General features: G+C 35.7%; 1 protein-coding gene across 4 annotated transcripts in view; it reads right to left on the reverse strand.

Moving 5' to 3' along the window:
- Positions 1-25,102, reverse strand: part of CSDE1 (cold shock domain containing E1) — a 37,870-nt gene that overhangs the window by 2,556 nt on the left and 10,212 nt on the right. The window contains exons 1-17 of one of the 4 annotated variants that reach the window (XM_045546881.1): positions 19,169-19,311; positions 17,315-17,513; positions 16,140-16,249; positions 15,650-15,742; positions 14,939-15,036; positions 12,601-12,682; positions 12,151-12,279; positions 11,911-12,036; positions 11,057-11,269; positions 9,782-9,922; positions 9,531-9,695; positions 6,754-6,861; positions 5,982-6,157; positions 5,242-5,354; positions 3,980-4,099; positions 1,042-1,220; positions 65-228 (exon numbers count right to left, since the gene is read on the reverse strand). In XM_045546881.1, coding sequence (XP_045402837.1) covers positions 65-228; positions 1,042-1,220; positions 3,980-4,099; positions 5,242-5,354; positions 5,982-6,157; positions 6,754-6,861; positions 9,531-9,695; positions 9,782-9,922; positions 11,057-11,269; positions 11,911-12,036; positions 12,151-12,279; positions 12,601-12,682; positions 14,939-15,036; positions 15,650-15,742; positions 16,140-16,249; positions 17,315-17,513; positions 19,169-19,306 — 2,354 coding nt within the window. In that variant the 5' untranslated portion in view covers positions 19,307-19,311. Of the gene's footprint in view, positions 1-64; positions 229-1,041; positions 1,221-3,979; positions 4,100-5,241; positions 5,355-5,981; positions 6,158-6,753; positions 6,862-9,530; positions 9,696-9,781; positions 9,923-11,056; positions 11,270-11,910; positions 12,037-12,150; positions 12,280-12,600; positions 12,683-14,938; positions 15,037-15,649; positions 15,743-16,139; positions 16,250-17,314; positions 17,514-19,168; positions 19,312-25,102 lie in introns of those variants that run through there. The other 3 variants (XM_045546883.1, XM_045546882.1, XM_045546884.1) reach the window with 3 other exon arrangements.

Genomic DNA, 25,102 nt, shown 5'->3' on the forward strand with positions numbered 1-25,102 from the left:
AGACTACAGAAGTGAAGAGACAGTCCAGGGTGGTTACTAATACAACCACAATAAAAATACTTACCAGACTCGCCAAACATTACATGCGCTGCACTTGCCAGTGCGCTGATTAAGAATCACTGAGAACTCCACCTCATCTCCTGCCTGTAGCTCAATGCCATCCTGAACTTCTTTCACATGGAAAAAGAGCTTCTTGCTATCTCCTACTTCATAGTTAATGAAGCCAAACTGAAACAACAACAACAAAAAAAGGTGCTAAAAAAAGGGGGGGATATGCCACTGAGGAGAAAAAGCACCTCACTTCAGATGAAGCACAATTCCTGGCCCTAACTGCAAGAGGGACTTACACATGGTATTAATGTTGATGCTCCAATCCAGCTGTCAGGGAAGAAACAGATCTTTAAAGTCACCGCCATTCGCTCTATTACAAGCTTGATTCAAAGAAAGGTTGCCTTGTTCTTTCATATATTATGAACTAAGCTTTTTGAATTAAGCAAAATCATCAGGGAGCTGTTACTTGAATGTATATGTTTTGATCCCTTCTAGAATTATTAAGCTAGGTTACGGTGTTACAGGAAACAGCCATACAAAATGTTATATTTTCTGTATCGATGTTGAAAAATGTTCTGAGGACTCAGGGATTTCCCAGAGATACAGTAGTAAGACCAGTTTTGTTTATCTGAAGCTTATTTTATGAACATTTCAAAACATGGTTTTTGTGTTTGTATAGTCTGAGAAAGAAACTCTGAGCAAAAGTATTCAAAACTTTGTAGTCCTTCTATTCTGGAAATCTCACTCCAAACTTATTTTCTCTCCTTATGCAATGGTAATTATTAACACCACTCTTATTTTCTCTTTGCTAGTATAGTCCCTTTCTTCTTCTCATGTAGTTTTCTTTCTATTTTTATAAGCTACCTCAAATCACTGAAAAGGGGTAAAGTAGAAATAAAAAACAAATGAATGTTGATGGTTCTCCCTTGGCACAAAAATTTACCAACTCATAAAAGGATCAAATTTAGATGCAGAGATGCTGGCACTTACCTGATCTTTCACACACTCCACTGTGGCCCTACGCAGGGGTGTGATGTTATAGGCCATAGTCTGTGCATTTTGGCCCAGGACACACAATTGGAACTTGACACTCTCCCCTTTCTGCAAGCAATCGCCTTTGTTGGCCATCCCAACTATGCCAAATGGATAGACCTCACCTTTCATATCCCCTGTAAGGAGAAACAGATACAAAGTCTAAAAGCTAGTATTTCACAATAGTCATCTGCTAATGATCCCACTAAGTTCATAAATATAGTTGCTGAACACATGTTATATTACCTAAAACATGTATGTATTTCTTAATCTGAAAAGTTTCACTTTAAGCTTAAATGAAATCCTAAATGTTAAATACTACCATGGAAACAAATGAGAACTTGATAGCTCATCAGTACCTTACTAGCTAATGAAAAGTTTTAAGCTGCACTTGTGAATTTTAAAAACACCACTATCACTTACAATACCTAACTTTTAAACACTATGGGTTGCTAATATTATACATTGAACTATTTTCTTCCCAACTTCACAATATAAGCCAACCAGTCAAAAATATTTCTGCCCCATACTCAACTGGGCAGTAAACAAACTAGCCAGGCACAGTAAAAAACAATGTAGATAAATTTCTTTGACATTTTTTCTTAGTTCGGATTCTGGCTCCCTCAAACTAATAGGCTCCTTTCTCCTAGATCAGGGCTCACAAACTTCTTAAAGGGCCAGATAGTAAATATTTTAGGTTTGCAACCCATCCTGTCTCTGTTACAACTACTCAACTCTGCTACTGTAGTGAGAAAGCAACCAAAGACTATATATAAATGAATCGTTGTGGCTATGTTTTAAGAAAATTTTATTTAGAGAAATACGCCACCACATTTGCTGAGCTCTGCCTTATTAATAAAAAAGCTGCCTGGAGGCCACTGCAGGCAACAGATAAACGGGCCAAAGAATTCAACTGCTTATCAAAATTCACTATCCAGGTGAATCCACTCAATCAACAAATGTGGAAAAAATGAGAAAAATGTCAGGCAGGAAGTGGAAGATTCAGAACTGAAAATGCTTTTAAGCATCCTCCTGATGATTGCAGGGGTAAGTAAAGATTTAAAAAAAAAAATGTAGGAACCAAAAACTTCGTGGAGAGAACACCAACAGATCAAGTCATGTAGAAGAGTGATCAGAGATAGCTGGTCTGACCTTGTAGCATAACAATAACTGCCATTTATTAAGCCTTATACTGATTTACACTTAATCTTTATAGAACCTTCTAAGGTTGAAGATAATATTTTAAAGATAAAGAAACTCATCTAGCAAAGATTTAGGTAATTTGCCCAAGATTACACAGCTAGAGAGTGGTACCCAACTCCAAAATCTTATCTTGAATTACAGTTGTGTTCCTAAATAAAAGAGCTAGTTCTTGTCACTAAGCTGGAAAATGTGATCTGTCTAGTCCCAGAAAACTCTAGGCTTAGAGATGTCTGAAATGTCTCCTTTTCCACAAAATCCTTGCTTTGGACTATACCTTACCGAGTGTTAAAGAATAGAAGGACTGGAGGATGGGGGTGCAAAAGAAAGTAAAATCAACATGTTAGTGTAAATGGAAGGGCAATCTGATATCACCCAATGAGTTAAAGTTAGTAGCCCATACTTCCATGGCCTTTTTAGGGGTTGTGACATCATCTTGGCATTAGTCTAACAGACTGACTTGCTATAAAGTCAATTCATATTTGGAGGTGGGGGGAGTAGTGGTTTCATATAAAACAGGAATTCTAAAAACTCCATGTGGGCCGGGTGCGGTGGCTCATGCCTGTAATCCTAGTACTCTGGGAGGCTGAGGCGGGTGGATCGCTTGAGGTCAGGAGTTCGAGACCAGCCTGAGCAATAGTGAGACCCCGTCTCTACTAAAAAAAAAGAAATTATCTAGCCAACTAAAAATATATATAGAAAAAAAAAAATTAGCCAGGCATGGTGGTGCATGCCTGTAGTCCCAGCTACTCGGGAGGCTGAGGCAGTAGGATCGCTTAAGCCCAGGAGTTTGAGGTTGCTGTGAGCTAGGCTGACACCACGGCACTCACTCTAGCCTGGGCAACAGAGCGAGACTCTGTCTCAAAAAAAAAAAAAAAGACTCCATATGGTAAAGGAATAGGTTATCACGTTTCATTTCCTTCTCCCAAATAACCTGCTCTTCCCTTTGTTATGTTCTCTCTGACTTTTAGATGATACAAGGACTTAGTCTCTTTGTAAGCCAAGGCATTATCTTTGGTTGAAATATTTAAACCCTGTCATCCACTCTACCATTATATAATTCTGCTTTCCTAACCATTCAGAGTTCCCTCCTATTTCTGTTGAAAACTTATTTTATTCACACAGATCATAAAAAGTTGGTCTTTCTGATGGTGACTATTGTGGGGAATGATGGCACTGACACTCAGAGTTCTTGAAGATGGGCAGAAAAGCAGAAAGTAGAAAACGTAGGGAGCCTTGGCCTGGTGATGAGAAGCAGGACCCCTTATGGAACTCTATTTATTAAGAAATAGACTAAACTTACAGGAAGCAAACATATTTATAGAATTAAATGCTTACTGATATAAATACTAATGATTAGAGGAAATTGTGACATTTGATTGTCACACACTCAACATTAATGCTTAATTTTAGCATAAGAATTTGTTCTCTATCTCAATATAACTCAGTTAGTTGCTCATGCATCAGTCATGTGCTTATACAGCAGTTTTTTTTTCACAACTTAAAGCCAGGCTGACCTCATTTCCAAGAGGTACAAAAACAAAAACCAAACAACATAGGGTGGAAAGGTTATTTTTCCTTAATTCAGTTTTTAAGAAACCTGAAAATAACTGCAGTCAATGCCATCATCTTTTAAAACCTTGCAAGTGCTCCCCTCAAGGTATGGCAAATTTCAAACAACAAGGGATGATCTTACCCTCCTCCACAATCTCAATCATTCCTTGGTACTCAGTCTGTGTTGGATCAACACTCCTTAGGGGACGAATGACTTTGCCAGAGTAGATGGTGGGATCAGCTTCCTCAGTAATGCCATTCACTACAAAACAAAGGCATGTATACCTCTCATTCGGTAGTTTTATTTAAACACTACTAGTACCACAGGGAAGAAAAAAAAAAAGCCAAGCCAAAACAAAAAAACAAACAAACAAAAAAACCCCAACACAATTGTTAACACAGGGTGGGTTGGTTGTCTGCTATCCCGAAATTGGGCAGGGAAACTGAAGCCAAGTTTTATTTCCAGAACAGTCATTTGACTGTAAATACTTTTAAACTACCATTAAAATGCATAAGTTTACCAAATAAACTTAAGGAATTAACAAGTATAATATTTAAAACATGTCTTATTCTCTTACCTTTTCCAGGTGACCAAATGTCACCTTTCTTTTCTTGGTCTTTGAAATGGCAATCCCAATACCTATATACTTTCCTGATTTATCTTTGTAACATGTATTACTATCTTTCTAAACATACCACATACAATATTTTACTCTTCTTCTCTGCCCTTACGTTGTACCAAAAAATAAGCTCAATGAAGGTGGGGATTTGTCTCATTTCTTCACCACTGTATTCCTAGTGTCTAAAACATCACGTGCACTTAGGTATTTATGGAAATGAAATGAATGGTTTTAGCTATCATTTCTCTAGGTCTCACCAAGAGAAAAGTGTTATTTTGGGAGTTTAAAAGCCAAAAATAAACTGCAGGTCTTTTAAAAGTCAAAGATCCTAACTAGCAAGTATTTTCTTAATTTCCAATTACTTTTCACATTTAGATTCATTTTTCTCCAAAACAGCCCTCTAGGGGAATGCCTCTCTTCCCAACATCATGGAAATTCACATGTATCTTGGGGTTATTTTTTTAAAGGGGACAATGAATTGAAAATAAATTTAAAGCAAATTACCTAAAATATGTAGACCACTGCTTCTCGAACCTCAGTTTGTAATAAAATCACGCTAGAGACTTATTAAAATAGACTGCCCACCTCCAGAATTACAAGAGATCTAGGGTGAAGTCAGAGAATTTGCATTTCTAACAAGCAGCCAGGTGATGGTGCTAATCTGCGGGTCACACCTGAGAACAATTGATGTAGAACAATCGGGTCTTGTCTCCCCCCTCACCATATCCTCCCTTATTTCCCAATGAAAGCATAGGCTGGATAGGTAGAGGTCACAATTCATTACCTGAGTGTGTTTTGTTCACTTTTTCTGCACTGACTTTGTTGCCTTTGCCTTTGGACAAGCTGTACTCGACCATGTCCCCCAGTTCCAGGCTATCGACATCACCAGAGAACTCACTAAGGAGAAAGGAAATGACATTTAAATAAGCATTACTACAAACATGAACACTGGCAAGTAGATTTCTTCTATAACAAGATTCATGGCATACTTAATGTATGCTTCACACCATTTTAAGTGCTTTAAAATGTGTTAAATAAGTATCGACTCATTTAAATCCTCAAAAATACTCTATGAAGAGGTACTATTATCCCTAGCTTCAGGATAATGAAAATAAGACATCAAGAGGTTAATTCATTTGATAAAATTTACACCGATAGTAAGTGGCAGAACCTGGATTTAAAACTGAACCATCTGGTTCTAAGAACCCATGTTCTTAACCACTATGCTGTATTATAGACCAAATATACAACTCTCTGGTATCAACATAAATAATAAAATATAACAATATTCTTTCAATGTAGCTCCTCTCCAATGTTCAAAGGCAACAAAAGCCTTTCTATGTCTTTTGGTCACATGTTCTCTACATAGAGTAGATGATTAACTGTAGTTTTTATCTTGCCATAATCCCATCAATATGAAATCCGTGATGCAAAAATATGATCAATCAATATTCAATGTTTTTGACTCTAACACAAAAGAATGGATAGTAAGCTAGCTGTAAGTTTCTAAAAGGCATTCCTTACCTGTAATGGAAAAAGATTTCCTTATCATGATTGGCTGTTTCAATAAATCCAAAATTATCCTTCAGAGTTGCCACATAACCCAAGAGCCTCTTGGAGTTGGAATTACGACCTAAAAGTCGTACACAAGTTGCAATCTGCTGTCCAGGCCTCTGTTTGTCACTAATACTAAATTCAACCTGTGAAAAATAAGGATGCTTATTAATAACAACATATCACTTCCATGCCAAGCTCCTTAACTCTGAAAATGAGATGTATCACCCACCCCCAAACTATGCTTTTCACTTGCAAGTATCTGTTGTAATTACTCCAAAGGAACAGATTTCACTAAAACTAACACTTCTGTCTCATTCCACTTTTCACAAAGGATCAAGTTTTGTCCTTTAGTGTTTAGTCCTTGTAGATTCTTAATCTCTCTAAAGGGCTATTCAAAAAGCAGACATTCTAAGTATGAGAAAAAAATGAACAGCAATGTAAAATCTTTTGTGTGCTTTTACTGATAATGTTTCAGTAATTGTTTTATCTTTCTTATTGATGCTATTAATTTTACTTAAGCTAATGGATTTAAGTATATTTTATCTAATAAATACTGGTCCCTCAAAGAGCTTGCTAGACCCTGTTTTAATTTAATAAACTGCTTTTAAATGGTAAGATGTTCATATATTTAACAAAAAATACATCAGCAAAACTTAATAAAATTTAAAGAGCCCATCCTGCAGGTCTGATGATTAAGATGACAATTTTTAACCCTCTCAAATAAGCAGAATTATCTTGCCTTATCTCCTATTTGAGGAGAAGTAGATCCTTCCACATCCTTGGCTTGAAAAGCAATAGTCAGTTTCACCCCACAATCATCATAAGCAATAATGCCATCCTCTGCCTCCTAAAAAAGGAGATGAAGTTAGAATACAATGAAAACAATCTCAAGAACAAAAAAGCAATTTAAGCAACTGTAGTTCTTACAGATCCTTAAACCAAAGACTTGGTACAGCCAAAGAAATTTCTTATTTCAGGGTTAACAATAAAAGATTATTCATATGAATAAAGGTGGTCTTGCCTTAACCCAAGACTGGCTCAATCTGCTGCAATGGATCTTTTATAGTCTCAAGAATCTAATTTTTGCTGTTGAGGAGGGAAAGCTTATTGAAAATTTTCAATACTATTTTATATTCCTCATAGCCAATCAGAAATCAAACTGGGCATGTTATTTTCAACTGGGTGGAAACTCTACAGGACAAGAAGTTTTAGTATCCCCTAAAGAAGGAACAAAAGTATCCTCTTTAGTATTTCAGTATCCCATAGTACCTCACATAATATTTTGTATATACTTTTTTTTTTTTTAATAGAGACGGGGTCTTGCTCTTGCTCAGGCTGGTCGAATTCCTGAGCTCAAGGAATCCTCCCGCCTTGGCCTCCCAGAGTGCTAGGACTACAGGTGTGAGCCACCGCGCCCGGCCTGCTATTTTGTATATACTGTCAATCAACATACTTACCAATGCACAAGAACTTAATTGGTATAGGATCTAGTATAATTCAGAACACTTAATACAAAGTAGGTGATTAAGTTTATGATATACCACTGTTTCCACAATAACACTTAAATCGTCTTACAGGAGCGATTAGCACTTCAAAAGTCTAGACCAATTCATTTCCCCACTTCCACCATTCCTACTCCTTTTTCAACTGTGATGTAACAATTACTTAGTGAACATGTGCAATATACCAGGCATTATATGTTAGCAAACTTAATGTTATGATAAAACCATCTCCACAGTTACTGATATCCCTCATTTTACAAATCGGAAAAGAATTAGGAAGTTGAATAAACTTGGCCAAGTTTACAAAGGCAAGCACAAAATGATCCAAAGAATCTGAGTCTGCTTAAGAGCAATGATGGTCTGACTTTAATGACATCAACTTTTTTGCAAATCAACCAAACTCAAAATCTCAGCATTCACCTTTTGCTCTCAACCTTTTCTACTCACCAATCTCAATATCCAGTCAACATCTGATAATATGCTATACACCAAGTATATTAAATGGAGGTAAGAGGATTCCTGCCCCCAAGGAGCCAGTGCAGTAGAGGAAGTAAGATTAACAGGTAAGTGTAATACACTGTGATAAGCACAATGACAGAAGGACTTACTAGGACACAGTATTGATCTAAGAAAAAGAAAATAAAAGGGAAGGAGAAGTCTCACACAAAGGCTGTCTTGATCAAGCCAGTTCTGCCAGAGATGTGATAAACAGGGCATTCTGAGTTAAAAGCCATTAAAAATAAGCCCCGCTGAAATTTATTTTTATTGTTGTTAACAGTGTCAATTGCACATGTAAAATTCCTACTATGAGCTAGGCACTGAGGGGGCGTTTTAAACAAAATAGGAGACAATTATTTGTTAAGTTTAAAAATAAATTCAGAGATGAAGTAATTTCCCAAACTATAAATAAGTCGTAAGCAAGATGCTATCTCTGCTCGCTCCTTCTAGTTCCTAAGCAGTTATTTTTAAATTACATGACTTTCCAGTATCTCTCTTATATACCTTTCTCTGGTCTACATCCATTAACTTTGTTCCTAGTTCAAGGACTACCTTAACTTTTAAGTAATTTCCTATTAATCCTTTTCATCTTTTGTCTTCCTCCACCCCATCCAGGCTTCATACTGCCACCATTATCTTCCTGAAGCATGCACCTGATGTCATCTTCCAACAGAAATCTTTTAATTGGGTACAGAACAAGGTCTAAATTCTTCACTGTAGCAACAAACACCCTCTCAGTCTAGCTGTATCCCAATTTTTCATCTTTATTTCCCCTATTACTCTTCACCAAAAACCAAAAACACTTCCTGTCAAATGAGTTAACTCATTGCTTTCTAAAGAAAGCCTGAATTTTTCTCATCTCTACCTCTACTCTGAGGAATGCTCCTTCCTATCTCCACCTATTAAGTGTCAACACCTTACTGAAATCATCCCTAAGATCCTGCCAGTGAGCATTTTCACCAGAGCATTTTCATTGACCATTAATGGCAACATTTCATACTCTGTATGAATTACTTATTTCTCTGCAACTCTCAATTTGTCATTTTATTGAAAGCAGAAGCCATCTTAGACATCCTTATATTTCCTATTCAGTGGATTTTTCAATAAATGGAGTCCAAAAATGTGAACTGAGTCTACCCAACTTTGAAAGTTTTAAACTGCTTGGAAGACAAGTACTATCATTTTAAATAAAAGGTTCTCAACTTGGGGCAAGTTTGCCTTCCAAGGGACATTTGGCAATGTCTGGAGATACTTTCTGCTGTCACACTGGAAGGTGAAGATATTGGCCTTTAGTGGGTATGGGGATGCTACTAAACATCTTATTTCCCACAGCAAAGAATTATCCATCCTGAAATGTCAACTGAGTTTAAGAAATCTTGCTTTCATTAGCTGTTGTAAATTACAGGGAATTCTAAGAGAGACAAACTCCATTATTATGTAGACTCTATTATTATGAGCATTTAAGTAGAAGAGGAATAAAGAGCTAGAAAAATCATTTTGATCATGTAAAACTTACCTTCTCTTTGCCTTTATTTGGGCTAGTGGTTTTAGGATTGGAAAAAGTGGCTTCTTTTTCTACAGTGCCCAGAAAACGATGATCTGAATGGGAATGGAATGAAACCGTGCCCTTGGGAAGTTTTTTAATCCTAATAGCATGATTTCTTTGGGCAGAGAGCATATCCTACAAATGATCAAAACAAAATTAACTTCAAACTGAAAAAGGAAGCACCAGGAAACCACCCCCCAATACTTTTCCCAAATACTCACAGGAACCACAGTAAACTCTACTTCATCTGCAATATGGAGCTGGTTCCCATCCAGAATTTCACTGAAGTGGAAGAACATACGAGCATCACGATCCACACACTTGATGAAACCAAAACCATCTCTCATGGCAGCAATCACACCCTGAAACCCAAATAATATTTTCACTGGCTGTGAAGCTTGTCAAGTAAGGCAACATTCAAACTGGGAAGCACCATCAAGTTAAATTAAGAATTTTCTCTATTAATGACCCAAACACTATAACTATATATATATTTTTTCCATTTAAATACAAACTCATTGCTTTCAATAAAGTAATTTAACCTTAGCAATTTTTCTGAGACTCCCCAGATGCTACTCCTTGGCCAATATGCACTAGAAAAAGGTATCATACTTGAATGTAAACACATGCACACCATATATTTCATAAAATCCCAAGCCTAATGATAACATTACTTCCAGAAACTTTAATCAATACTTTACAGACCAACACTTCAAAGTAGATAACAAATGTAACTGTCTAGTTTCTACCTCAAAAAAATTTATGTGAGTTTAGGCATAGGAAGGACTTAAGATTTAGGTCTGAAAAACAAAATACAGGAAATCTCTCATTTTTTTCCTCGCTCCAAACTTCTAAAGTTAAAAGTACACCATAAGTGTCAAATACAATCAGTTCTTCAAAGTCAAAGGTTAAAAAAAGTTTCAAGAAAATTGCATTAAATGTACCCAGTTCCTCTGACAACAGTGAATTATAGGGTACATGGTATGATCCCAAACAGAATTAAATATAAATTATGTCTGAGAAAGTTAGTTCATGAAAACTGAGTATATAAAACATGTTTGGGAAATAATTCTGGTATGTGTCACTCCTGGAGCTACACCCTTTAAAAACAATTTGCAAAGTTCTGCCATAAAACAAAACCTATTTGACTTTTATTTAATCTAGGTTACTAAACATCTTATGACAGTCTGGGAAAATCTACTTTCTACAATGATGCTTAAATTTCCTTACTCTTCATATTAAGGGTCAGAGAATCACCGTCTATAAAATACCATAGCAATCCTCCTGCCCACATTTCCATTCTAAAACTTTTCCACATATATTTCCAGGATAACTGCCAGAGATATACGTCGAACCCTGCCTGACTCAAATGTCCATGGTTCTTAACCATCAACTGCTCAATATGGTCATTAAATCACAAAAATTTTCAATTTAGTAGTACAAACTTGAATATTGCCCCCCCTTTAGATATAAAGCCAATAATAACCAACACTTACCATTTCTCTGGCTTCATTAGTGAACTGAAATGTATTTGATAGAACTTCTATATTGGTTGCTCGTTCTAATTTGTCACGTCGGTCTGTTGAAATATTAAACCTAACATGGTCACCTTCCAGCAAAGTCACCTTGGATTTTGTATCTTTGTCTCCAAAGGGAAGTTCTTTAGGAATCACAAAGTCAACTTTGATGCGTCCTGGCAGTGGGTCATTCTGATGAGAAGGAAAAACGATTTTAGCTGGAGATTTCTCATCCTTCCTAGTTCTAAGTCAAACAAGAAGAACACATAGCAAACCCATGTTATTTATAATAGATAGTTCCCTGAAGCGAAAAAAGTGTTGACAATATAAGTCCAATGTCAAAGCTTCACTTTCTACGGTCATATGATACAAACATAAAAATCACAATATTGCAGTTAAGACCACGCACTCTGATACCAAAAGATTTAAGGAACTTCTTCAGCAATGACACCACTTGTGTCCTCAGCTCCCCCACAAAAGAAACAAATTTGGGGGGCGGGTTGGGGAGAAACCAGAGAGGAGGAAACAAATGTACACCCAAACTACAGTCCAATGCAATCAGGTTTTTTCCAATTTAACCAGCCATTTCTTCTTCTGGCCTTCTCTCCTTAACACCCAGTAAAAAAAATATATACATATTCGTGGATCAATCACGAATTTAGTTTCCCATTTAGTTTAACTATACATATCCCATTTAGTTTAACTATACATATCAAGAGATATTTAATTGTACCACTATCATGATTCAAGTAAAATAAAATTGCAACATATCATACCAAATTATTCTATTATTGATGAGGCAAACGAGGATTCTTCTGAAAAAGATTATTTACCTGGTTTTTACTGGGTACTTTTGGGATAACTTTGGTTACAATTCCTTCAAAATGTTCAATGCTGATATCTTCAAAAATGACGGTTCCTTGAGGCAATAGTCTGACATCTGTTGCAACTTCTTTACCCTACATCAGAAGAGGTTGGAGCAGGGGGAAATCACATAATTTTAAGTGTTTCCTAAAAATGTAAACCACTACTGATCGTAAAAGGCCAAAGATCAAGTTAGTCAACGATCTTACATTTCTGTCCTTGATTGTGAATTCCACGTCATCTCCAGGCTGTAAGGTTTCTAGGTCACCCTTAAATTCACTATAGTGAAAGAATATCTCTTTTACAACATCACCTCTTTCAATAAAGCCAAATGCCTCCTAAAGCAAAACAAAAACACCCAAGAAATACCAAGTACATTATTACCACTCCATGTACAAATTTACGATTATATCTTAAAATCAATTATACTACAGTCAAAACAATATAATTTAGTAAAGTAACATTATCAATTAAGCAGCCCATTTTAAAGAACATAATGCATTAGCAACTAAGGAATTTTAAGAGATTATTTTTGAGGTTAACAGTGAAATATTATTAAAGGGTAAGACAAAAGTAAAAACAAAAAGCTTGAGTTTGAAGTAAAAGACTTAAAGTAGTCAGAGAAAAGACTCAAGTTTCTCAGATGTGTTGACTCTTACCTTCATGGCACAAACTACTCCCTGATAGCGGGCTTGTTTCTTTTTCAACAGCATAATATTACGAGCACTTACAGCACCAGTACTAGAAAGGAATAATTGGGAGGTGGGAATCAAAGAGGAGTTAAAAATGCATTGGCATAGTTAGATGTAAATCTAGAGAAACTAGTTTTCTGGGGCTTTGAGAATTCTGTCATCATTAAGGACAAATGTAAGATTTATGACATCTGATCTTTTTCATATGGCTTCATATGCAAAGGACTTTTGCTCAAACTTCCTAGCCTTCTAAATCTGGCACATACACAGATCATTTTTCTCTAGGACTAATGTTAAAAGATTTGTTTTTACAAACTTACACTTGGGTACCTGATGTTCTACTCTGCTTTTAAATTCCACTGAAATAAAGCCACAAAGTGAATGCTACCAAAGGTAGGGAACAATAAAGTTTGAAGGTTATTCATTGAACATTTGAGTAGTTATTACATCTACAAACTAAGGTACTAGTGACAGAGATAAATAAGAGATGGTCTCTGTTTTCAATTGAGTGCTAAATTTAGTAGCCATCCATTAATAATTTCTGTTTAAACAGCCATAAAAGAAAGCTGAGCAAATGCAGTGATTTTAAGACAACTTGCTATGATTTCAGAAATGACGACATTCACCTACACTGGACAACTGAAATCAGTTAGACACCACATGTCACTATACTGCCCTGATCTTTGAACAGCAGCAGCAATGAAAGCTTAATTTTGTCTTAAAGATAGCATAGACTACATAAGACACAATAATATTGGTGCAGATGCTTTAAGAGAAGAGCTATGGACCATCAATCATTTCCCTTAATTCTTCATGGACAAATAGCAACCCAACTGTGCTTTATATTTAAATAATTTGACAGTCTAACAAAAACACCAGAAAAATTCTACTTGCTTTTTTGACTTATCACAGTGAAAACACTTTAGAGTCAGGCTGGGATTTTAAAGTCTACTATTTGAAAGCTTATATGAATTTAGGCAAGTAACTTTGTGAGAATTTATACCTCATTTTACAGATGAAGAAACTTATCAGGTAAGGCTACTCTGAGGATTAATAATATATAAATTATTTAGTACAAGTGCTTGGCACACAGAAGAACTTAATAAAGGTAAATAAAACCCCTTCTGTGGCTCCCACCTTAAACTCAAACCCTATCCCCTAGTTTTCTACTTCAGATTAAACTGAGGCCTTCAGACTGAACTAATATATCCCTAAACCCACAATTCAATCTGATTTCTCCTAGCCCTGCAAAAGGTAAAGGTTCAAGGCAAATCATTCTGCGCCTGCTCTTGGGACTTTTGCTTCCATATGCTACTACAAAGTACATTCCTAGCACTTTCTTCAACTTCCTATTTTTAACTTCCTTCTCTGCTTGTATCTCTTCTCTCTTCCACCCCAGAATAAAAATAAATCTCCCTAGGTTTTCTTAACTACACTTTCCTTTAACTGCTTCTGCTGATGAATTTTACAGCTATTATTAATATTTCCAGCCCATTACTAGATTCTAAGTCTCAGACCATACACATGCAAGTGCCTATTTGATAGCTCTACCCAGATATACCACAGACACCTCAAACTGCCAAAATATAATTCTTCTCCCACCCTGAATATTTTCTCATATCTCCTCAGCCTAGTTAATGGTACCATCATCTGACCAATAGACTAAGACAGAAAAATAGCATTTGGGTTCCCTTTAATTCTAATCACATCTCTAGTTAATCACTTAAGCTTGATGATTTTATCCTCCCAATGTGATCTGACTTCATTCGCCCCACCACCCTTGGCCTATCTGTATTAGGCTCCCATCTTTCATGTTAACTCTCATATCACTGCCTCTAGTCTACAATATCCTCACCACTTCCAAAGAGCTAAGCCAATCATACTTCCTTGTTTTAAATCCTTCAAAGATTCCTATGATTATGAGAGAAAGCTCAAACTTCACCTTCCTACAAGCCAGTCAATTAAGTCAAATTTTTGGCCATTTTCCTCCACCCATAATGGTCTTTTTCCTCAACTCTGTAGTGACTCTACACCCTTACCTCAAAACTTACATCAAGCACTGTTACTTTTGCAAAACCTTCACTGATCTCTAAATAGCTCCTTGAAAACTCTGACCATGTTTTAATTACCTTCTTACTGCTGACAGGCTGCACAATTCCTGTCATAAAGACTCAGGCCCCAAAATATTAATTCTTAACTGATAAAGTTTAAAAGATCACCAAAACTACCCAGATTTACTTCTAATTTCTTAATGTAAAAATATGAAAAAGAGTCACTTAGGCGGGAAATTTTTAAAGGAACTTACTGTTTATTGTTATCAATTACAAAGTTTATTTTATCTCCGGTTTCCAGCTGAACGTTCCCTTCGACATCTTCAGGGGTGTAAGTCAGATAAAACACTTCCTGTGAATTAATAAGTTATTATTACTATCTTGGCAGTATGCATATTCACTGTATACTGTGATTTACTTACTTAAATTCCACTATACTGGCATTTTAAGCCAAATTTCTTAAAATTAAATGCTTTATGACAAGTTGTTTTATTCATATAAACACACACTTCCCCTCCATGGTGCTGATGACTTCTGCGAGTCCACAGCTGAGCAGCAATCCAACTTCAAAAAGCTTACACATGTGGAAGCATTTGCCCAGAGACTGTAGTTACATTTCAAAAAAACAATTTTATGTAAGGCATTCCAAACAAAAAAGCTGGAGTTAGTGCTTAAAAGGAACCAGAAAAAAGATCCCCCCACAACCCCCAATAAGTGATTAAAAGGAACATTTTACCTTAATGTTCTAACTAAGGTCACACTTGGGCAAGCTAAGACACTTGGAAGTCCTACGGATTTCTTTCTTTTTAAATTTTTTGATTATACTGCACTTGAAGCCTCTTAGAAACCAAATTCAAAACTGATTTTACCAACTGCAGCTTACGTTTTCTATTCTGAATTTTAAAGTACGCTTATAGATCACATGGTGGATCAGGCAAAGGTTTAAGAAAAATACACAAGTTTACCCCATTACGTTCGTAGCATACACTCCCTGTTGGACTCTGACCCAGGGCAGCTGGAGATTTACTCTCTAAGTTGTGAGGAACAGCGCACACAACCTACCAGTCAAAAAAAAAAAAAAATTTCCATTGCTAATCATTTCAGGAGCAGCACTGTGCAATATAAACTGAATTTTAATATCCTCTATACTATATACAAGGATGCATTTTAATATGATCCACAAGAGGATGTCATGCTGCCAAGTTTCAAACTTACAGTACATGAACTGACTGTAAGTATAGACTTAATATGTAAAAACCCAAATTGACTCTTGACCATATTTTTATTTCAGGTCAAGAAATGCCAGTGCTTTTGATATAATTTTAAAATAGTAATCTTTATTTACTATAGCTCTCTTGCGTGCAAACTGAGGAGATGGGGGAATCTTCCTTTTCTAATGTGAAAGATATGCAAATGCGGGGCCCTAAGAAAACAAAAAGCATCAAAGTCACTAACTTGTCCATTCATTCGTTCTTCAGGGAGAATTTCTGGTTTTATCTTCACCAGTTTAACAGCAATCGGTTTCCCAGTCCGCCGGTCAGATGATACTTCGAATTCAACATCATCTAAAATAAAGAATGTGTTGTGTTTGGACTAATTTTTGCAAAATGATATTCTTACTTCCAAGCTACACTTAATGTAGCATTTGAATTGCCTGTAGACCAGTGGTTTTCAAAGTGTAGTCCCTGGACCAGCAGCATCAACATCACTGAATTTGCATTAGTAGAAATGCAAATTCTTGGGGCTCATTACCGTGCTACTCAAATACAAACCCTGGGGATCAAGTACAGCAATCTGTGTTTTAACAGGCCTTCCAGGTAACTCTGATAATACGGTAATGTTTCTGAACCACTGCCTTAGACTAGGATAGCAATGCCTTAGCCTTAATTTTCATGGCATTTACACATACTACAAACAAGGCAATATACCAATAATAACTTCTGGCAAGTTTTTTTAACTTCTCTGTACCTCAGTTTCCTCATGTGTAAAATGAGAACACTTCCTAATAGGAATGCTGTGAGGATTAATCAAAATAATGCTCCTATAGCACGCACCCCTTGAGTATTTGGTGCACCAAATATTCATGTTAACTATATTTGTAGTGATTTCCTTTCTCAAAGATGTTTTCTAAAAAATAAAGAACTGAAGTTATGAGGTCTCTGTAATAAGCCAAACATTTTCACATGTGAAGTTATTTCTACGGTATTAGCTGAGATGAATTTCCATAAAGTGCAAGTGTGACATTCTAAGAGTCATTTTCTTTTAGGTACTATCAAAAATAGTACTTGGTATAACAATTATAAGATTATAAAAGTTAAATATTTTTATGGCTTAAAATCTAATACATAGGTAAACTATAATTAGGGGCAACTGACTCTTCCAGGCATCTGTTGTAAAAATATGCAAAGACATCTTTTAGTCAATTAGTTGTTCACCCCACAAAAGGACATGATCACGACAGAAATTAAGAAATCTGCTAATTTATGCAGACATCCTTCAGTAACTGTTACAACTAAAAAAATTTTCATTTTTATTCTTTAAAACACTCTTGAAAAACACTCTCATGAACAAGTGGATGTGCAAGAGAAATTTTGTGATTACATTTTTAAAAAGGAGAACTGACAGATTACCTCCTACTTTTAACTCCTGCAGGTTGCCATTATACTGTGAACAGTGGAAGAAAAGTCTAGCTTGACGTTCTGAACACTGAATAAATCCATAAGAGGTTAACAGTTTTTCAATAACCCCAGTTTCACGCAGTGCTGCTGAAGTACCATTGGGGTACCCATTGTGTCCATTGTTGTGGAGAAGGTTTGGATCAAAGCTCATCTGTTTTAAAAAGAAAAAGAACTCAATATATACAGATCTGTACATTATCTCCACAGCATACTAAGCCTGGTTAACAAACCACTAAATCTTCAATATAAAAAGGCAAAGAAAATAAAGGTAAAATAGATAAAGGGAACATTATGGGCTTTTATTACTGAAATGTTAATTCAGCTAATGAAACATTTCAGAGGAAACAATTTAATTATTTTGAGGAAATGCCTCCACTTATGGTAGAATTTTTCACTTACCAGACAAAATAGAATTTCTGGAGTTTATTAAAGTAAAGCAACTACATTAGCAGAAGCTGCCTTTACGTTAGTTAACCTTAAATTACTAAAACAAAAATTTCAGAACAAACGTTAACCAATATTCAAGAGATGGTAACCCCAAACTACCAAGACCCTTCCTTGTTTACCACCATTGTGAAACTTCAATAGACACCTTAACACTATTTGGTAAGCCATGCATCTTGAAGGCATATTTAAAGTTAGTAGAAATTAACACAAAAAAACTTTCTATGCAATACTTAATTCAAACTAGAAAATTTCAGAGTAATGCATGCTTAGATTTTAATGGAAAACAATCCAAAACAGTTAGAAAACTTCAGAGACAAAACTCCAACACAGAAAACCTCTTCCTTTCTAAAATGTTCAATCATTTCACAGGTAAGAAACCCTTCTTCACCTTTTAGACACTGATGAAATCTCTCAATACTGTCATTTCTTTTTCATTCTTTAGTGAAAGAGGAGCTATTTAAATGCAATGCAATGGAATCTATTTAGGTCATCAAATACTATCACATAGGATATTTCATTTTACCTTATTTGAGTAAAACCACAAAAACAAATTATTTTTTAAGTTTAAGTGAAGCACAAAATAGGACAAAATCCCCAGCAAAGGCTAGGTCTATAATTTACTATAGTAGTAACATTTCCAAATCATTACAATTAGTTTTAGATCCTTTCACTGAAATTTTGGTTTATAAATATTTTCATTTAAGTGAGTTGTTAGGCATTATTAATAAAAAGGATATATTTTCATTAGGAAAAAGCATGACTAAAATTTTAGAAAGATAAACCAAAATGTGAGTAAACAGTATGTGACATGGTCAAATTGAAGCCACATGTGTAGGTGGTTAAGCTCTAATTTTTTCACACTAGCCACTATTCTGTTTGACCTACATTAACTCATTTAATTTTCACAAAAGCCCACAACAAAGTAATATTCTATTATCCCTATTTTACCAATGAAGAAACAAGACACACAGAAGTTAAATGACTTGCCAAAGTCAAATCGTAGAAGATTCAAACCAAGAAGGTCTACTTCTACAGTCTGGGATCTAAACCAGGGCTTCTCAAACTTATCTGGTGAGCTTCCTTAAAAACAAAATCAAATTCAGTGGGGTGGAGATTTGAGATTCTCCATTTCTAACAAGACCCAAGGTGGTAACCATGTTTCTGATTCATGAACACACTTTGAGCAGCAAGGCCCTAAAACACTAAAGTTATCCTTCAAGATTCAATGTGAAAGGCAGGCTTAGGGAAGTTAGAAAGTGAGTTTGCAGGGCATTTCAACCAAAATGAGTGGCCCTCCTAAGTCATGCTCTTTCTTAACACAAAGCAAGGTAAGCTAGGATGACTGCTTTCCTGACTTACAGATCTCTGATACGTGGGGGTCCTCTTTTGTTTTTTAGTCCCCGATGAGGTAGAAGATGAAGATAAAGGTAAAGAAATTGAAGGAGGGGCTGCAGGAGGGGGATGAGGATCTGATGACACAGTAAAAACGTTCTCCATCTCAAATAGCTGTGATAACATAGCATAATGTTTATGACTACAATCAATAACAATTTAATGCACATTTGCCAGTCAACCTTTATATTTTCAAATTATTAAGTTTAGCAAAACATAATTCAATTAATCAGATTTCTATTGACATAGGAAATACACAGCATTAACCTTAAAAGGTCAAACCGAAATGTATTTTTTAAAGCCCTTAAAACAATCTCATGATACCTACGATTTTAAAAATACCACAAGGACTCTGGTGGTTGCTGGAGTGAGACTATTCAGAAACTTTATATAGAATCCAACATTCTAAATCACTGCTCTCCCTAGAGTACACACAGTAATCCAACGGGGTGTGGGAAGAAAATATTACAACTATTTTTTTGCCCAGAGATAAAAATTAGCTTTTGTAAATTTTCACTATGTATTTACAGTAGAGGCCTTACTGACTAGGTATGTCAGATGGTCATATGCCACATATTACTCAGGTATTCTGAGGAGAGTGGAGAACTCAAAAAAGAGGTTGACAGTGAAGTCCCATTTATTCAGTTGCTCTCAGCATATTAGAGTTTAAATATGCCCAGTAAGTAGACATACAAATTTAGTCATCTAGCTTAACTTCACGAATAGACAAATGGTTGAAAGATTCCTACAGAAGAGCCTCAGATGGAAGATAAGGCAAAGAGCATGGGAATTGACACTTCTATTCCTGGAACTAGCTCTTTAACCTCCATATTACAAAAAAAAAAGACCATCTAATGAGATCTGACAAGTATGCCAAAAAGTTAAGATCAAGACTATAATATGGGGTGGGCATGGTGGCTCACATCTGTAACCCTGGCACTCTGGGATGCCGAGGTGGGAGAATCACTTGAGCTTAGGAGTTTGAGACCAGCCCGAGCAAGAGTGAGACCCTGTCTCTACAAAAAATTGAAAAAATGAGTCTGGCATGGTGCGTGCCTGTAGTCCCAGGTACTCAGGAGGCCAAGGCAAGAGGATAGCTTGAGCTCAGGAGTTCGAGGTTGCAGCGAGCTGTGATGACGCCACTGCACTCTAACTGGGGTGACCAAGGGAGACTTTGTCTCAAAACAACAAACCTCCCCCCCCCCATAATATGGACTTATATTAACACTACATGTACGTTGTCCCTGAGATACTATTCATGTCAGTATAGTTTTAAAAAATTGCTTAAAAACTAAGTATCCAGAACAGTATTTCTAGTGAGAACAGAACATTTCTGCACTGTTAACAGGTGAACTTTTTATCATATTGCTCATTTTATCTTTATCCTCTTTATTTGTATCACCACGTTTTACAATGCAAACGCAGTAGTATAATCACAAAATTTATAAGTATATACACATATTGACAATACATGTTTTTAAAGTAAGCAATATGATAAAACTAATTTGAGGACCATTATTCTAGATCACTATGATCATGACTTTCAAACCATGCTTCTTTCATGTTTAAACTGTAGTTATTACTATATAAATAAGAACACAATGATGTCATATATAAGCCAGAAAGCTGCAAAAAATCCCATTAAGTCTCCAGTCCTGCCACACATCTTAGCAGACAGGAGGTAAGAATCCTGTTTTCCTCACCTAAAGGGAAAATGGACCAGAATCAGAAGGGATCACAGATAGCATTTTCTTTTAAGACTCTAAATTGTTCCCCAACAAGGGTGCTGAATTTAAATTGTATTACTCGATTTTCACCTCACCTCTAAACGCACACTAAAACAGAGTTAAAATAGACCTTTTCCCTTCTCCCAGAATGTTTGCTTACTTGAGCTCTCTTTCCCTATCCTTTATCCATTAGGGAGGAGCTTCCCCCCCCATAGGGAAAACATATACCAATTCAAACAACTTTAGATAAGACAGTATGTTAATACTTTTCAAAGAATTCAAAATAATTCAGTTAAACTATATTTTTATGGCATTGTAAATTATTTCTCAACCAGCACCACCAAAAAACTTTTCAGTAAGAAAGTACCTTAGGTAAATTCACACCTAACAGGTACAATGCACATTATCTGGGTGATGGGCACATTTAGAACATTGGCTCAAACTGTACAAAAGCAATACACATAACCAAAACAGTTGTACTCCCATAATATTCTGGGGGAAAAAAGTACCATTAAGCAAAGTGGAAGTTATCACAAAAACAATTATATAAAAGAAGACCAATGGAAGGAGACAGCTCAACAAATCCTTGTTTAGAAAGACACCGAAAAAGAGGGTGGTGGTGGTAGGAACCAACATGTAAATGTTATTTGGCTTATTTTCTAAATGGGGGGAAGAAAACCTGAACAATTTAGTTGCTTGCTTCACAGCATATAAAAAATGCATTCCAGATGGATTGAATTAAGTGCCTTAAAAATATTAAAAAAAACTACACGTGTATATTTACAAAATCTTTGGAGGTAGGATTTTCTAGGTTTGAAATCAATTGAAAAAATTGCAAAGGATCAATATTTGATTATACAAAAAGCACAAGCTTTCATATTCAAACCTAAGGGAAAACATGTAAAGAATCCAGGCAAATCAGTAGAATTAAATTACCAGAATATAAGCTTCTTGAGGGGCAGGGCCATTGTTCAAAGCTAAATCCCTACAGTCTACGTAAAACAGTGCCTGGCACAAAGCAGGTACTCATTTGTTAAATAACTGAAAGCTACTAAGACAAATGAGCAAGTAAATTATTCTTGAAGACCATTCATTAAACACAAAATTTTTACAACATTAAACATGAAAAACTTCAATTCTGGCAATAATCAAAAAACCCAGATAAAGTAAATTAATATTATTCATATAACAAACTAGCAAAGACAGGATTGAAAAATACTGAGAAAGTGGGCTAAGAAAAACACACTCATATACTTAACTGGTACAACCTTTCTGAAACGCAGTTTAGTGACATTATCAAAATACGGAGATATTTTCCTTAATACCACAGCAGGAAACCCCTCCTTGGGAAACGTGAAATGTGGACAAGGCTTTACGCACAAATATGTTCACAAATTTGTTGATAAATTCCCAGGAACAATCCAGTCTAACACCTTATGATTCAAGAAGTCATAGTAATTTATAGAGTGCTGTGCAGTCTTTAGAAAGGATATGTGAAAATGCTTATGCTGTAATATGAAATTAGAAATAAAAAAGACATATGTATCAAACGATTTCAAGTATACTTAAATACCAGAAAACCTAATGTAATGCTTACGGATGAGAAAACATCTAGGTGTCTCTTAAGGACACAGAGCTAAAAATGGCAAATATGGGAAGAGAATACAGTTCTGACTCCATGGCTCATACTCTTAACCACCGCCTTATTCATTTAACCAGAACTTAAGCGCCCACAATGCATTGGGGCAACACTAATCTAGGTTCTACTCACACAGTGAATACAACAGACAAAAAAATCCCTAATCTCATGAAGTTTAGACTTTCTACCCTATTCTATATATTTACATTTAAAACAGAAAGTCATTATTAACAAAATTACTTCTCATTTAGTAAAAGCAGAACTACAGTCTCATGTCAAACTTAAACTTCACTTCTAATCTAAGAAATCAACTAAACTTCCCTGAACAACATAAAAGTAGAAGTCAAGATTGGCATTTAGTCCTGATTCTCATGTATTTTTAACTTCTCTGGTATTGCTTTCTAAAACGTAAAGTGGGAGTCTCAAGTTCTCTTAAAAAAAAAAAAAAATCAAAATTCTATGCTTTATAATTTCTTACAACATGTGAGTTGTTTGTTCCCTAATCTAGTCTGCTTGGCTTCTACTGACAAGGAATTATCTTGGAAAAGGTAGCTTATTTCAACCGGCTTTCAAAAACCACTCTTTATTCTCAGTCTAAACATATCTTCCCTTCACTTACACTGTTACTTTCAGTTTTCTGAATGCAACCATTTTTCATACTAATTGTTGTCTTCTAAATAGGTTCTAAATAATTATTCACTAAAACTCATCTCACTACTATTCTTACTGTACCCCAACCAATAGAGAGCAATGAGTGATTAGTGTCTCTTGATTCGACAGACTGACGTTTTTGTAACTTTGTGTAACTAAAAAAGTCCCCAGGTCATTTCCTAACAAACCACATTAGTGAAATCAAGTTTTCACCTTTCAGTACTACTACAATCAATTTGTTCCTAAATAACAAACTATAACCTAATGCTTTTAAAATCCGTTCTGTTGGTTAACCTGGTATTCTAACTTATAAAGATCAATTTTAAGTCATTAGGCTTTGTATCATCTATCTTTTAATCACTCTTTTTTGTCCTACCTTAATACCTGCCTTACAGGGTTTTTGGGACAGTTAAATGAGTTGCTTCACATAAAAAGCCTAGCACATAGGTACTCACAAAGGTATTTACTGGATTTTGCAAAAAAAACACAGGGCAAGGATAGAATCTGGCAGCATATACCTGGAGACATCTCTAAAATCAGTCTGTTAGTCAATACCTTTTAATAGATTATATCCAGCCCACATTTCTCCATACTGACTATGCTATCATGAGATTCTGCCAAATGTCCTTATGGAAAAGTCATGTTTTTTATTCACTGGCTCTTGGATTTTTGCCAAGGATGGACAGCAAGCTCAACAGTTCCCACATTGGACTTTGAACAATCAGGACATTCACAGTTCCTGATCGTATGTCTCCATTTAGTTAACTACTAATACATCCATAAGCAATTAACCCTATTATCTTCTCACTCACTGGGGCTTCAGTTTTTTTTCTACCATGCTTTCCAATATAATTATTATCTTCAGCAGAAAAAAAGCTGAAAGCACATAGGGATTTCCTAGTTTTGCTTTCCTTTTGTCACCCTTGGACTGTCTTAATCAAATTACTCACCGAATAACTCATATCTATTTTCACATAACAAACAAACTTTTTATACCCTTTATTCCTTCTTGCCATTGTATGGCTAATTCTACTCTTCCATCTATATATTCATTACTAATTTTTTTTTTTGAGACAGGGTCTTGCTTTGGTGCCTTGGCTAGAGTGCAGTGGTGTCATCCCAGCTCAATACAGCCTCAAACTCCTGGGCTCAATCGATCCCCCTGCCTCAGCCTCCGAGGTAGCTAGGACTGTAGGCATGCACATGCCAACACGCCCTAATAGTTTCTGTATATTTTTTGTAGAGACGGGAACTTGCCACGTTGCTCACGCTGGTCTTGAACTCCTGGCCTCAAGTGATACTCCCACCTCAACCTCCAAATGTGCTAGGATTATGAGTCACCACCCCCACCCTCATTCCTAATTATGCACTATTTTGATTTTTACAAAAATCTCTTTAAAATCTAAGGTTCTATTGCATTGTCAATGCCATTTCCTTAGCTGAACTCCCTTTTCACTGGATATTTCACAACTGTACAATCAGAGCATGCTTTACTGTCAATCTCCATCCCAATTCTGGCTGTTTGTAAATATATATAACTTAAATTTTTAGACAGCTGTGTGTACATATGCGTATATTACTATACATTAAAAATATTATGCTTCTGTGCTTAGAGAAAAACAATGTTCATGTAGCAAACTAATGTTCAAAATACAAAGAATAGGCTAAACAAAAGACACTTCTACTTTAAATCTATTTCTATTATTTATGTCACTCAAATGAAATGGAAGCCTTAGTGTCTAGTCTTGTACCCTTTTTAACCATAAACATAAAACTGTACAGTATCAATGTGCATTATCTTCCTCATCTAACAGAATCGATAATGGTTTAAAATTATTTTTTAAAGATCAGATGAGGTAGGAATAAACAAATAGAAAAGGTAAA

The sequence above is a fragment of the Lemur catta genome, chromosome 3 (genome assembly GCF_020740605.2).
Source record: "Lemur catta isolate mLemCat1 chromosome 3, mLemCat1.pri, whole genome shotgun sequence".
NCBI lineage: Eukaryota > Metazoa > Chordata > Mammalia > Primates > Lemuridae > Lemur > Lemur catta.